Source organism: Lissotriton helveticus (assembly GCF_964261635.1).
Source record: "Lissotriton helveticus chromosome 1_1 unlocalized genomic scaffold, aLisHel1.1 SUPER_1_unloc_28, whole genome shotgun sequence".
Lineage (NCBI taxonomy): Eukaryota > Metazoa > Chordata > Amphibia > Caudata > Salamandridae > Lissotriton > Lissotriton helveticus.
The window spans coordinates 967,101-982,554 of NW_027611668.1; the positions used below are offsets into that span (position 1 = coordinate 967,101).

Here is a 15,454-nt window from a genome sequence, read left to right on the forward strand (position 1 = left end):
GTGTCACAGTGCAAGTGCTCCCATTGTTAAATTGATGTAATGTATTAGGGACGCCATGAAAGTCTTATTTGGTTTACTCGTCAGTCCCTAGTACAGTACACTGCATGTGCCCAGGGCTTGTAAGGCAAATGCTGCTGGTAAGCTTGCAGCACTGATTGTGCCACCCGCAGAAGCAGCTTGTAAAGTGCATCTTAGGCCTAACCATCCAAGCCTGCCCCAGCTAGGTTGTGTATTCCATGTCTGGTTTGTGAGGAGTGAAAGGGGCTGGGGTGGCTCCAGGAGACAGGGTGAGTCAGCACAAGGCTGAATAGACCTATCTGCATTGGGAGTGGTGGGAGGAGTAGCACCTGGCCCTGAATAAGGCTGTGCCTACCTTCCACAATGCTGTCTCCACCTCCCGTGGGGCGTCTGGTAACCCTGGCCCACCCTGACAAAGGAAGAAGTAGTGCACTGGCAGGATGCACCCAGAACTGGTTTGGACTAGGTACAGAAACTCTCTGCCTTCAGAGACAAACGATTTGTGTGTATAAAAAGGGGAAACCAGAGCTTCTTTCTCTACAACAGAACAGTTGCATTCAGCACCTCTCAAGGGCCTAGAGATGAAAAGAATGGCTTTATCCTCCCTATCAAGCATCTGCAAAAGAACTGCTCCTAACCCCTTCGACCTGGCTTCATTCAGATGTTTCTAAATGCACTCAAACTCTTCCTCACAGCCCCTGGACCAAACAAATGTGCCTCCCTTCTTGAGGAGAGTCCTCAAACAAGAGGTTTTCCCTGCAAAGTTCAGAATGAACTTGTGATAAAATTCAGCTATGGCCAGAAAGTTTACAAACTCTTCTTTGTTCAAAGGGGTGCGCAAATTACAAAGGGTGTTTACCAATGAGTCTTTGGGTTTGATGCCTGCAGCAGACACAAAATGCCCTAGGTACTCTATTACTTTGACACCAAATTTGCACTGGTCAGCCCTAAGCGTGAGGTCAGCATCGCGTAATTTCTTCAATACTGACCTTAACATCCCGTTATGCTCCTCAAAATCCACGCCAAAGATGAGCACCTCATCTGGGTACACCTTGACATCCTGAAGGCCTCGAAGAATTCCCTTCATCACCCTCTGAAAAAATGAGGCTGCAGAAATCAGTCCAAAAGGCATTCATAGAAATCTAAAGGTACCAAAGGGTGTTACACAGGAGGTAAGGTCCTGGGAAGAAGAGTGAATATTCTGAATGTTCTGACAAGGAGTGAAGGCTGGCCTTGTGATAGGCAGAGGTCAAGTCCAAGGAAGGAAATGCCTCGCACCCTCAAGAGAACACAGCATTTTAGTTATGTTGCGTAATGGATTATGATCAATAACTGCTTTGTTGAGCTCCCTCAAGCTGACACAAAGCCTGGCCTCCCCATTGGCTTTGGGGCCATAACAACAGGAGAGACCCATTTTGTTGCTTCAACTTCTTGAATGATGCATTTGGCTAAGAGATTATCTAATTCAACTTTCATGCTCTCCCTTACTTACCAGGTGCATTCCTAACCTTAACTGTTTTTGGAACAGCATAGGATTTGACCTTTATCCAATGTACATAGTTGTTGAGACAAACCCAGTTCACCAGCAAAGATCTCAGGGAATTCCTTGATCCAGTCTCAATTACCATTACTAACAACCTTAACTGCTGGTAATTCTTCTAGGCAGACAGATCTCATTGGGATCAAGGCAGATATGTAGATCATGTTGATGGGACCAACTTATGAGCGAGTCCCACTTCTACAAGACATAGATTTTACCAGTGATGACTCTCCCTTTGAAGTCAATTGTGCCCCAGAAATAACCCAGCAACTCAATAGTCACCCCACCTTAACCTTTTGGTCTAATGTCTGGCTTCAACAGGGTGACTATGCCCAGCAGATTATGCTCATAAAGTGTCTTGGGGACTAGCGGTATCTTGGCCCCAGAGTCAAAGAGCATGCTCACTGGAACATCATTAATCAAACTAGCTCCTGAGGGCCATCACTAGCATTCCCTGTGACTGGGAGAATATTGATTCCTTCCAAATCTTCTTCATAAAGATCAACTTCCCTGACTTTTTAATGCTCGTTGCCCGTTCTTCAGCTCTTTGAGACGTGACCTTTTCTCTCACAAGTTTTTCACATGGCCTTCCAACCTGGGCAGTCTTTAAATTTGGCCACATGGGCAGAGTTGACACACCTGAAGCACTTCCCCAGAAAATTATTTGTGTTAAAGGATTTTGAAGTGGTGCTCGATTTGGGTTTAACTAATCTATCCACCAGCACCTTGACATTAATGTTCTCCTTTTTATCACCTGAACTGTCTTTGTGCATAATATCAACACACGCTTTTGAATGCTTGTGACTTTTGGCTATGGTCAGCACTTCTTGAAGAGATGGCATGTCTTTTTGCCACAGGGCGTCTCTCATTTTGTAGAGGGCGCATCCCAACATGAACTGACCTCTTAAGCGCTCCTCTAAAGCTGCACCAAAATTGCATGTGAAAGCCAGTTTGTGCAAGGTAGTTATGTACTGTTCGACTGACTTATCCTGCCTTTGCATCCTTCTCCCGAAGTGATATCGCTGAAGGACAGTACTCACTTTGGGGAGGTAGTGCAAGACAACTTTTTGAAGCAGATCTCGTATTCATTAAGAGTGACAGAGTCACTATCAGAGAGTTTAGGAAGATGTTCAAAGAATTCTTGTCCCTCAGAGCCCAAACAATGAATTAACAATGAGGCTTTCCTCTCTGTGCTTAAGGAAGTGCCACAGACACGAGCATAATGTGTGAAAACCTCCTTCCACGAGAGAGGAGGAACTCCTGGAGATGTCAACAAGAAGGGAGGGGCAGTGACATTTTGCATGTTGTACGTACTGTTTTGACCTAGTTACTACTTAAGGGTGAACTTCAGTGATCTGCCCACAGTGCGCAATATCCACAAACCTTCTAAGCTGTGCGCATCAGTAAAACTGTGTGAAACTTCAGCAATTAAAATTTAGGCCAATGCGCGCAATCCCAGAAACTTTATTTGCTGTGCGTATCAGCTGAACCATCACCCCGAATACTAATGGCACATATTTATATAGGGAGTAGTCACTTTAGTCTGGTGCTCAATTACATGTGTAGATGTGAGTCTCGTGGTGCCTGATAACTGAAAGGAAAATATTTGTTTACATACAATTTCATATATGTCTGATTTATTATTCCTATTATAGTGCCTTCTACCTTGAGAAGGCCCACCCTAGACCAGTGTGTGGACAAAACACATGCAGACAAATCGAGGACAAAGGGATTACGACATGGTCTAGGGACACTAACAACAAATCCTACATCAAACCTCACGTTTAACTGATGGAGAGCAAAGAGCGATATAAAGCAATATACTGAGAAAAAGTAACCTGGATAATTGCTGAAAACTAAAGTAAATTAAAATAAACTAATAAAGACCTACATATCCACAGCTGTATGACCTGGAAGCCGATTATTTCTCAATATATCCCTTGTTTGTGATTACCTTACAGTGCTCACATTATCATCCGCGCTAGAAGAGCTGGGACCCTGGGGTGTCTGGTCACAGAAGCTTATTTACATACAAAGGGGGGGGGGGCAGCCTGTTCACAACGCACTTCACAACTTGTTAACGTAAAATGCTTGTACACAGAACAGGATAAAGTCTTGTGTCTCTTTTTTCATATTTTTTTTACTATATCCTGCACCTCACTCTCTTCTTCTCTTTCTCTCATTTCAATTCATCTTAAATCATTCAAATTCACTTCATCAGCAAGGCATAAGTCGAGGGTCGACACAGTTTGATGGGGTCCCCCCCTATTATCTGGAAACGAGACTCAGTTCCACCTAGCTCCTTAGCCTGCGACTGGTAATTGATACTGTGTGCCCCAGCACTGCAGACACAGGCATCTGAGTGTTTGTTTGTGTGAGTTGCGCACAAGAGGAACAGAGAACTAGACAAAATTGGCCCTTCTTTTGCTTAATACACTATAAATGTGAAACACTTTGGGGCTTAGGGGCTGGATAAAGAACAACGTCAGGAAACAAACGCAAATTAAGAGCACATTTTATTTATTCGTTGAAAACTGTTTAAAAATGTAATTTCCAAGTTCCACATATCTGTTTAAAAATATTTACACTTTCAGTCATTTCCGAGTTTAATTAAAAACTGATAGTGGGAAAAACACATGATGTATAATAACGGAAACCAAAAACATATTTTTACATTTTATGTTTCTTGTTTTTTGTTTTTAAAACAGGCCGTCGACCTTTCACGTGAAAATTATTATATGGGCCTAACATCACTTCTTGTGACGTCACTACTTGTGACGTCATTTGGATTTGCATATGATAATGGGCTCCTTCACTATTTTTCTTACTTGTGCCCTGTTTATTGGCATGACATGGGTCTATAGGTATTAAAAATAAATATATAAATTCACAGGCATTCAGCCTGTTTCTCTGGTGATGTCACACACTGACATGTATTCGGCTGCTTCTTCTATTTTTAGGTGAATACAAATCACCGGCTGTTCCCTCTCCTTCCATTTCTCTTTCTTTTTCTCCCCCTTTCTTTGTCTCTCTCGCTCTCTTTATCTCTCCCCCTCTCTATCTCCCACACACTCCTGTTAGCTTTAGCTTCATGAATGTCACTGCCACTTCTGGCATTCATACAACAAATCCTTCAGAACATTTGTGGACAAGGGACAATCAAGTGTGGAAGACAAGTTGCTGTGAGTGCAACTGATTGTCCTGGCACATATATGCTTATGCTGTGGGTTTTCGCTATTTCACACATTCTTCAAACAGAGTCTGCTGCTTACAGTGGCTCAATTCTGGTAAAAAGTAGAGTTTGGCAAGGCACATAATGAATAGGGATAGCCAAGTCGGGGAGGAGCCACGGGTCACACTTAGTTTTAAGGCCCGATGCACAAGCTGATCCATCAACCGATAACAGTGTGTAAAAGGTGCAGCAAGCGTTACTTAAAAACAAGGTATATGCTCTTTTATATCTAAAAATAGGTTATTTCTTGAACACCTGTGCTTCACTTTAGTTCATTACATATACTGTAGTGGCATTTGTTAATAGTAATACATACATTTTACCAATGAAGCTTCCATCTCCAGAGCCCTGACAACATGTCCACTCTGGATGCGTTGGGTTTACAGGTTTTAATCCGACAAGTTAGCTGAAAGTACCGTTGTTAGTCCCAGTATTGTTCAGTGTTGCTTTTACAGGTAGTGTGATCAGATGCAATTGAATGTTTTTCTTTGTATCTCTTCTTCACCAAATAAAAATCAAGAATGTTTCTTTTCTTTTAGTCCACAATGTGCTCGTCTCCCATTGTGTATCCTGATACATCATGTTGCTTTGCTTTGTGTACGGAAGTGAACAATCTCTGGAAACAAACACTTTTATAATTCTGCAAATACCGTTATCTGTTTTTCTTCTTTACTGCTATTCAGGTCTTCTATCATTGGTATTTTAATGTCATACATAATTTGAATTTGATCTTTTTCCGTAATTCATTCCTCTCACAATAACTGCACTGTTCTGCTCTTGTCTATGTCCTTAGACGGGTCAATATTATTTTTGATGCTCTTAAATTCTTTCCGGAATCTCTGCATCTCTAGGATTATTTCCATGTGAGTTAAATGAAGGAGTGTATTCACTGAGGGCTGTGTGGGATCGAATATTGACAAAAGCCCTTCTCACTTTCAGTGCCCTTCTATGTTTTCCCCCTGTGTGTTTGCTGATGACTTTGTAGCTCTGATCGTCGACTAAAGCTCTTCCCACATTCATTGCGCTTGAGTGGCTTTCCCCCTGTGTGTGTTTGTTGATGTTTTCGTAGGGTTGATAACTGACTAAAGCTCTTCCCACAGTCATTGCACTTGAATGGTTTTTCCCCGGTGTGTGTTCGCTGATGACTTTGAATTTGTGATAACCGACTAAAGCTCTTTGCACATTCACTGCACTTGAATGGTTTCTCCCCTGTGTGAGTTCGCTGATGTCTTTGAAGGTTTGATAACTGACTAAAGCTCTTCCCACAGTCATTGCACTTGAATGGTTTTTCCCCCGTGTGTGTTCGCTGATGACTTTGAATGTATGATAACCGACTAAAGCTCTTTGCACATTCACTGCACTTGAATGGTTTTTCCCCTGTGTGTGTTCGCTGATGTCTTTGAAGGTGTGATAACAGACTAAAGCACTTTGCACATTCACTGCACTTGAATGGTTTTTCCCCTGTGTGTGTTCGCTGATGTCCTTGAAGGTGTGATAACAGACTAAAGCACTTTGCACATTCGCTGCACTTGAATGGTTTTTCCCCTGTGTGTGTTCGCTGATGGATTTGAAGGTTTGATAAATGACTAAAGCTCTTCCCACATTCACTGCACTTGAATGGCTTTTCCCCTGTGTGTGTTTGATTATGTCTTTGAAGGCTTGATAACCGACTAAAGCTCTTTACACATTCACTGCACTTGAATGGCTTTTCCCCTGTGTGTGTTCGTTGGTGTCTTTGTAGTTCTGAAAACCTACTAAAGCTCTTGACACATTCACTGCACATGAATGGCTTTTCCCCCGTGTGTGTTCGCTGGTGTCTTTGTAGTTCTGATAACCTACTAAAGCTCTTGACACATTCACTGCACTTGAATGGCTTTTCCACTGGGTGTATTCGCTGATGTCTTTGAAGGTTTGATAAATGACTAAAGCAGTTCCCACATTCACTGCAATGATATGGCTTTCCCCTTGTGTGTGTACACTGATGTTTCTGTAGGATTGATAACTGACCAAAGCTCTTTGCACATTCACTGCACTTGAATGGGTTTTCTCCTGTGTAGGTTTGCTGATGAAGCTTGCATAGTGATGATAAACTAAAGCTCTTGCTGCATGTGTATGATTCTTTTTTCTTGGTTAGTGTCTGTGGGTCGGGTATATATTTGTCTACATCCCATGACTGCATTTCCTGATGGGCCGACATGGCTGATAAAGCACTTGTGTTTTTCTCACACACTTTATATGTGTGCAGTATTTTGCACGTTTGATTTCTGTTTTAACAATAAAATGCAATAGCCACCAAATATTTGCCACAGTCCTAATATGTAGAAGGTGTCTCTGTAGAGCCGATTGTGCCTTTAGATTGGATTATGGCTATGCACGCTTGCGGGTAAAGATGTATCTTCCTTCTGGCCGGTGCAAATCGGGACAGTCTGTTGTATTGTAGATACAAGAACTCCACTTTCCTTTACCCGTCAGTTGTCTGGCTCCACTCTGTTGTGCTCTTCTCTGGTTACTGTTGTTTGGCCAGAAACAGTTTACAATTCACCTAGAGCACGGAATGATGGCTTGTCATCATATTAGAAAACAGAGCACTGCGGTAATCTCACCATACCGATCCCATGATCAAAGCTGGTGTTGGACACCTGTTTATACCGGAGGAGGTTTGTTATTGTTGTTGACTTAATTTTCCTACGGTCATTTCTTCGTCTTGTGGCGTGGAGGTGCACAGCTCAGACTCTTACAATCACTGAACTGCCCTTGATGCTTCATCCGGGATCTGTCAGTTTGTGTGCAGGTTCCTCTGTCGCCAACTGCGCTGGTGTTTTCCTGAATACTGTAGCTCATTATTTCTGCTATTATTGAAGATTTACAGCATTCGCTTCATTATTGATGGTCAATTCATACATTCAAGGCTTGTTTTCTGTTGGATGTAAAGATATTTAAAATTACTAAATTGAAACATATTGGAATTATAATTCACAAAGTTAACTGTTTGTAAAAGACATTTCGGGGGAGATTTACCAAATCTCCATGCAATGCAGCACAGCCCTCCCCCTCACCCGGCGAGGCTGCGATGCTCGACAGGGAGGGAGCAGGAAAGCACCATATTTTCAAAGATATGGCTCTCTCCTTCCCTTTCCCTTGCGCTGGCACTGATTACAGAGGCCCTGCGCCATGCACACACCTTAGCACAAGAGCACTAGGATGTGTGTGTGTGAGCCCAGCAAAGGTTTTTGTACAGGACGTATACCCTTCCTGTACAAAATACTAGACACGAGGGAAAGCTTTTCCCACTTTGTATGCGTATTGCACAGTGCACCACGCATGCAAAGTCAGAAAAGGAAGGATAAATCAAAGCATTTCTCCTTCCTTTGCGCTTAGTTTAAAAGGGTGCAGTTTACTCACGCTAAACCCAATCTACTGTATTTGGTAAATTGGTTTTAGTGTTAGAAACCTTGGGTAGTTGCACGTGAACGCCCATGCACCCACCTTGACAGGCCCCCAAGGTGTGAAGTAATGCGAAGCAGTGATATGTACTGCTTCACATTACTTTTACGTTATTTCCAGCGCTAAACAAGAGTAGGGCTGCAAAGTAAATTAGGAAAAAAAGATTCTGCGCTGTTTTGTGCCACTTTTGGGACGAAAATACGGCGCAAAATATTAGTAAAGCTCCCCCTTCTTCTTTACCGCCTTTAAAACTTAGCAAGGAATTGTTCATCATACACAGATATTTAACTAAAAGTTCTGTTGATCACGTGACATCTTATTAATGCCTGAAAAGGAGGTGATTTACCAGTGTTTACAGAGTAACTGAGCAAAGTAAGGGCGCTCACGGAGCACCCAAGTGCTTGAGGTATAGCTTAAGATAGACGCATATGGTCAAGATTTCATTTAAACAACAATAGAGTTTAGAAAAAGAGATGGATGAGGCTGGGCTGAAAAATGTCCAGTAACTCTTTACGAAGTATACAACAAAAGTAACTCCATTCACACACTTCTTCTCGTTCCTTTCCTATTCACTTAAGATCATCTCAAATGCCAACTCCTGTCTTTACCCGCTGTTCATAAGCCACCTTTGACACTTTCAACAGCTCCCTTGGTTCAAGCATTTCTGGTTTCTTCTAACCTGGAAGATTGGAACATTATTGTCAGCTGAGGGGGTTTCCTATTGCCATAACATCTGTCCATATCCCTGAAACTAGTGCAGCTTACAGCACCCTGTTCTGGCCCTGAAAGACAACTTTAAAAAGCAAGTCTTTAGTTCTTTCTAAAGTAGATAAAGTTCTGTAAGATGCAGCTCCTTCCAGGGCTTTTCTGTCAAACAGAACGAGGAGTTCACTGTAAGACCCGTCCTTTACATTATAAGCCCAGATAAGGCAAACAAACGTTGATTCATATAATTTAATATTCAACGATATCAGTCATTTAGTACTAATAGAGAATCCATCACAACCAATAATTTACCTGACATATCCCCGCAGCAGATGTGTGCATATTACTCTTTCCCCCCCTTTTCCACCATTACATGGCATCTGGCATGACGTTGTCAGTTTGGGGACCAGGATGCCACTTTGTGACTGGATGGGCATTTGGCAGAGCGGTAGCAGGTGTCAGTTATCCACAGGTGATGCGGCATTTCTACCTTTCCATATATCTCATCTTCTAGTTTATCTTATTTCCTGTCCTTCGGCCCCCCTACTGCCCTCTGGCTGCTCACTCACTCTGTGGGGTTCCTCAGAAGTCAGATAATGACCTGACACTCACAAGGCCGTGGCTCTCACTTCTACAACACTTATTGCAGACAAAGGGCCTAGTTAGGAGTTTGTCCAATAGATTTTTGCCTCAAAACTAGGGGTGGGTGAAGAATTCCACTCTGCCGGCGGAGCTCGCAAAATTTTTCCCACTCCGCACTCTGTGCAGACTTGTTCCAAAAAGCTCCATGCAGAACGGAGATCTTTTCTCAAGCGGTTCGCCAATGGTAAGATGGCGAGCGCTTGTGAGAAAATATAACGCACTAGACCTCCTCCTGGCGAGATTTCTCAATGCGGGAGGTCACGGCAGGTCGCGACCACTCGAGTGTTAAAATCTGCCATTCTCGTTGATGAAGCTGCCATTCGATTAGAATGTCAATTAGAGCGGCAGTAAGCAACATCGCCCTCTGGCACGACGTGTAGTGCTGTTCATGCTGATTTTACAGTGGGGGTTGAACTCCTGGCACTAAAAATCAGTGAGCACAGCGTAACTTAACAAACTCTGCCACTCGCGGAAGTCTGCAGAGTGCGGCGGAGTTTCCCTGGCACTTCGTGGAGTTCCGCAGAGTAAAAATCTGCAAACTACACCAAGGCATTTTCAAAACGTGACAGATATCCTGTCTGCCTTATTATAATTGCCACAGGATGCAATGCATTTTTAATGGGGACAGCAGGATACCTGTCACATTTGTGATGGAATAAACCATCCGCTGAAATATAAATAAGGCCTTTGGTGTACATTGTGTCCAGTGTGGCTAGCTGGGCTTGAAAGATCTTGTTGTTTGTCGGTCTCTCACTGCTTTGAGGTCACCGCCAGGCAGAACTACTGTCAGCTGCACCCTGTACAGATCTTACTTCCAGGCAGGGCTTCTGTCAGGGGTGCCTCGTGCAGATCTTCCTTCCAGACAGGACATTTGTCAGCTGATCCTTGTGTAGATCTGCTTTCCGGACAAGGGCTTCTTTCTTCAATGATCAGTTCAAAGGTCGGGAGAGGTAGAACTGGTCTAGGTCCTCTTCTTTATTGCTGTTCTACTGGTCAAGCCACAAACCTCGTGCTTTGAGAAGACGGAGAGTCTGGATTTTCTGAGCTCCGTAGAACATTAAGACAGTTCTACCACATCCAGCACATACTACAAGACTCCAAGAGTCAACGCTACAAGTGCTGCTCCAAGGTTTAATTCAAACACTGTATCTGAACATCCCCTGGCAAATGCCAACTAGAGAATAAACATCCTGCCTGCACCAGCAGAGGGCAGAAAGCTTTTCAAGCACCTCGAGGTACATGGACTTTCTCTATCTGCCGTAACTGAAGATGTTAAACCTTGGTAACATCAATCCCCTTTGGACAAGGTCCCCCATTTTGCTATCAGAATGTGACTCATCCAGCGCAGACACAAACCCTTTAGTCCGTATTGCATGAATCTCGGTGGTTCTCACCCAAAAGAGGGCCCTCCACAAATTGCTGACATTTCCTTACACCCCCTGGACAGCCGTGGAAACACACAGACTAACTACACCCCCTCAGGGATCACCAGTCCGTCTGCCAGGATCAAGACTCAGATCTTTCAACCTTCTCTGTTACCGTCTTTGGAACGGCCCGTCTCTGGGATTCGAGGAAGCTCCACACTCAGTGAGCTCGGAGTTGCCTTGCAAAACCATCTCATGAGAGTGGAAGAAATGAACATTAAGTGACACGCTCTGCACACACGTGTAAATAGCTCTACCATTATCATTCCATGTACCATTGTCCTAGTGCTGTTGTTTCGAGATGGATATTTTGTCGTCTAACACAGCTGCTTCTTCATTTAAAACCTTACTCACTACTGACCTATGTACTGTTTCTGACCCTACGACATCTCTGGCAGGCATGTTGTGCTGTCGGTTGCTACATAAATAGGAAAAAGATTGCTACTGCAGCAAGAGTGCAGTGTCCTAGCAGTCAGATGCACTTGATTGGGATAAAAGGTATCATGTTTGTTAGAAAAGCTGCAACTATTAGAATAATAACACACCAAAAGCAGCGCATATAATGCAATAACACAGACCAGGCACTAGAAAAACGTGACACAAGCAATGCAATAACACAGTCCAGGCATTAGGAGAATACAGCACAAACAATGCAATACCACAGGCCAGGCACGAGGAGAATCTGATGCAAATAATGCAATAACACAGACCAGGAACTAGGAGAATCTGATGCAAACAATGCAATAACACATGCCAGGCAGTAATAGAATGTGACGCACACAATGCAATAACACTGGCCAGGCACTAGGTGAATCTGACGCAAACAATGCAATAACACTGGCCAGGCACTAGGTGAATCTGACGCAAACAATGCAATAACACAGGCCAGGCACTAGGATTGATGCAAACAATGCAATTTGATATTTGATATTTATGAACATTTGTAAAGCGCTAACGTTCGCTCCCAGGGGAGCATCATGGCGCTAGGCGAGCTACAGAGAAATACCTGAGAAAGTGGAGTAAAAGTGAGAGAGAACTAAATAGCCTCCAGGACAGAGGAGTCTGGTAATTTATAGACCCATGTCTTGAGGAGTTTTCTAAAGTTGTTCTCATTGTCTATGGCTCTGAGATTGGCGGGTAGGGTGTTCCAGGCTTTAGCCGCCAGAACATTAAAGGATTTTCCGCCCTTAGTCTTATATTTGAATCTGGGAATTTGAACCAAATTTGTCCCAGAGGATCTCAAGCAACGCGAGGGGTTATAGCGCGTAAATCGGTTAACAAAATAGCGGGGTCCTGTGTTTTGCATGGTTTTGAAGACTGTGAGGAGCAGTTTGAAAAGGATTCGTTTGTGCAGTGGCAACCAGTGGAGCGAATTCAAGGCAGAAGACCCAGATGACCTTCTGGGGAGTTGTAAGACCAGTCTAGCTGCAGCATGTTGGATGCTCTGTAGCTTTCTGAGAGTAGATTTTTTCACTCCGGCCATAAGGCCGTTGCAGTAGTCGAGTCGGGAGAGTATAAGGGCTACCGCGACTGACTTTCTGGCTGCAATTGGGAGGAAATCAAAAAATTTCTTCAGAGATTTTATTAATCCGAAACAGCGACCTGCGGTGATCTTGACGTGGTCATCAAAAGAAAGGGAAGAATCGAATTGTACGCCCAGATTTCTGGCTGATGTAACTGCACTGGGAGGGGCCTCTGATCCTGTGGGCCACCAATCTTTCCGGGAAAAAGAGAGATTCTTACCTAATGGAATAATCTCCGTCTTTGCCCTATTACATCTAAGAAGATTAGTATTTAACCACTCAAAAACATCCAAGAGGCAGTTTTTGAACCGGAGATCTGCGTCAATCAGTTGTTTGTCAAGGGTGACGACCAATTGAGTGTCGTCAGCGTAAGACGTGACCAAGATCCCATGTGATTCTATCACAGCTAAAAGGGGTGCCATATAGATATTAAAAAATAAAGGGCTCAATATGGACCCCTGTGGCACTCCAGATGTAATGAGTTTTTCGCTGGATAGATGAGGTCCTAGTGACACAGTCTGAGACCTATTTGATAGAAATGATGAGATCCAGGCCAGGGCTGTGTCTGTCACGCCGATCTCTCGCATTCGATTAATTAGGATGGCATGCGAGATAGTGTCGAATGCTGCTGTAAGATCCAGCAGGATGAGGACAGCTTGCTTGCCCTCATCCTGCAGGAATTTGATGGAGTCAGCAAGTTCGATCAAAGCTGTTTCGGTGGAGTGACCGGAGCGGAAACCCGATTGCTGAGGGTGCAGGATGTTGTGGGCTTCTGTAAAAGTTTTAAGCTCCTCATGTACAAGATGCTCCGTGACTTTGCCCAGAATGGGAAGTAAGGAGATGGGGCGCATGTTAGTCAAATCTGTAGGTGATTTGTTCTGTTTTTTCAACAGAGGTTTTACAGTGGCCTTCTTCCATTCGGCAGGTACAGTTCCGGATTCAAGGGATTCATTAATAATACCATTAATGTAGGGATTGACTGTGTCAATCAGGTGGTGAAGAATGATGGGGGGACAGGAATCAGTGGGTGCTCCTGATTTACAGGCCCGGATTGCCTTGCTTGTCTGTTGCAAGGAGACTGGTTTGAAACTGGAGAGAGGAGGGTAGTTAACTGTTACCTCCAAGGGAATTGTCGAGGGTGGGGGAAAGTCTTTTTGAATATTAACAATTTTGTCAATAAAGTAATCAGCAATTTGATTACACAAGCTCTCTGAGGGAGGTATATCGGTGGTGAGAGCTTTTGGATGAGTGAAAGACTTAACTATAGTGAAGATAGTTTTTTGATTTTGATGTGCTTCCATTATAAGATTGGTGAAGTATTCCTTTTTTGCTGATTTTATGTCAGAGAGATATAATTTCCTCTGTTGGACATAGCGTGTTTTGGAGACCGCGTCATATGCTTGTCTCCAGTGTCTTTCTAGTCTCCGACATAAAAGATGACTGTCTGCAAGGGTCTGGGTGTACCAGGGGGCATTTGGTTTTTTCTTCTTAGGGCCCTTTCCTTGATTGTTTTTGGGTTCAATATTAATCGCGACTATTTGGTTCATCCAGATATGGAAATTGCAGGAGTCAATATCAACATCTCCGGTTACAGTGGGGGGTGAGGGCAGTGGTTTTGACTCCAGCTTTATTCGTTCGGCCACTTTCTTCCAGTTGACTGTAAAGGTGGCTTGTGTGAGACTAGGGCTGGGTAAGATGGGAATAGATGTCATAATGTCAAAAGGGATGAAGTAGTGGTCAGTCCAAATTTGAGGTAACGGAGGAAAAGTGGAGAGGGTGGAGAGATTGGAACAAATGCCATCAATGGTGTGCCCAGCACTGTGAGTGGCCGTGTTAATGCGTTGGGAGAGTCCAAAGATGTTCAGGGACTGTAGGAAGGAGATAGAGTGAGGGTTAATAAGTGATTCCATATGTAGGTTCATGTCGCCAAGGAGCGTGAAGTTAGGGTATTGTAGCATGAGTGCTCCGAGGGCCTCATCTAAAGAGTTAAGAAATGAAGTAGGGTTGCCCGGGGGACGGTAAAGAAGCCCAACCGAGAGAGAGAGTGAGGCAGTGATTTGAATTAAGAAACCCAAGCTTTCAACGTCCTTAAGGTGGCATAAATCAAATGTATGACAGGGAAAAGTTTCCTTGATGATTAGTGCTATCCCACCACCTCGACCTGAAGGTCTATCCCTCCTAAATATGGTAAAACCAGGGGGGAGGGCAATAGCAAGGTCAGGGTTGGAGGAGTCATTGAGCCAACTTTCGGTGATGAACAGGGCATCGAGATCTTGGATTAATATTAAATCGTGCACATCTTGGCAATGGCAGGCTAAGGACCTGGCATTCACCAGACCTCCCTTAAAGTAGGTGGGGGGGATTTTTAGAGGGATGTGCGTGTCGGCGACATCATTTATAAGCGGAGGGGGAGTCCATTCACAACAAGGACATACCAGGGGGCTGGAGAGGGGGTCGATATGGGGGCAGTCGCAACAGTGGGGAGCAGGTGGGGGCGTAGGGACAGTAAATAGTTGCTATCATACCTGATGGCGGGTTTCAGCCCGACAGCGTGCCCTGCGCCCAGCGCGGTCCGGTCGCGGACGGGCGCAGACGGGCTTGGCTTAGGCGCGGCTTCGGCGCGCATCCGGCGCGCCCGCTGCGCCAGCCCGCTGCGCCGTCTGGCCGGTTTACACATAATGTAGGGAGAAAAGGGGGCGGGAGTATGGCGCGACTAGAGCGCTCTCCCTGCCTCCCTCAAGATGGCGCCCACCGTCACCGGTAATCGGCAAGAGCGGCACGAACTGTGATCTTTTCAAAGTGTCAGCGGTGTCAGTGTGCCTGATAAAATATTTCCCCTTAACTTTAGGCAAGCCCCCCAAGTCTAGAAACTAATAAAAACAATTAGGTTAAAAAGCGCTCAGAGCTTTTTCACAGTATTCAAGGT

At 44.2% G+C, this 15,454-nt stretch overlaps 1 protein-coding gene across 1 annotated transcript in view; it reads right to left on the reverse strand.

Annotated features, from left to right (window-relative positions):
* Positions 1–4,070: 4,070 nt before the first annotated feature.
* Positions 4,071–15,454, reverse strand: part of LOC144805817 (uncharacterized) — a 108,035-nt gene continuing 96,651 nt past the window's right edge. The window contains exon 5 of the mRNA XM_078672294.1: positions 4,071–6,689. Coding sequence (XP_078528420.1) covers positions 5,737–6,689 — 953 coding nt within the window. The 3' untranslated portion in view covers positions 4,071–5,736. The remainder of the gene's footprint in view (positions 6,690–15,454) is intronic.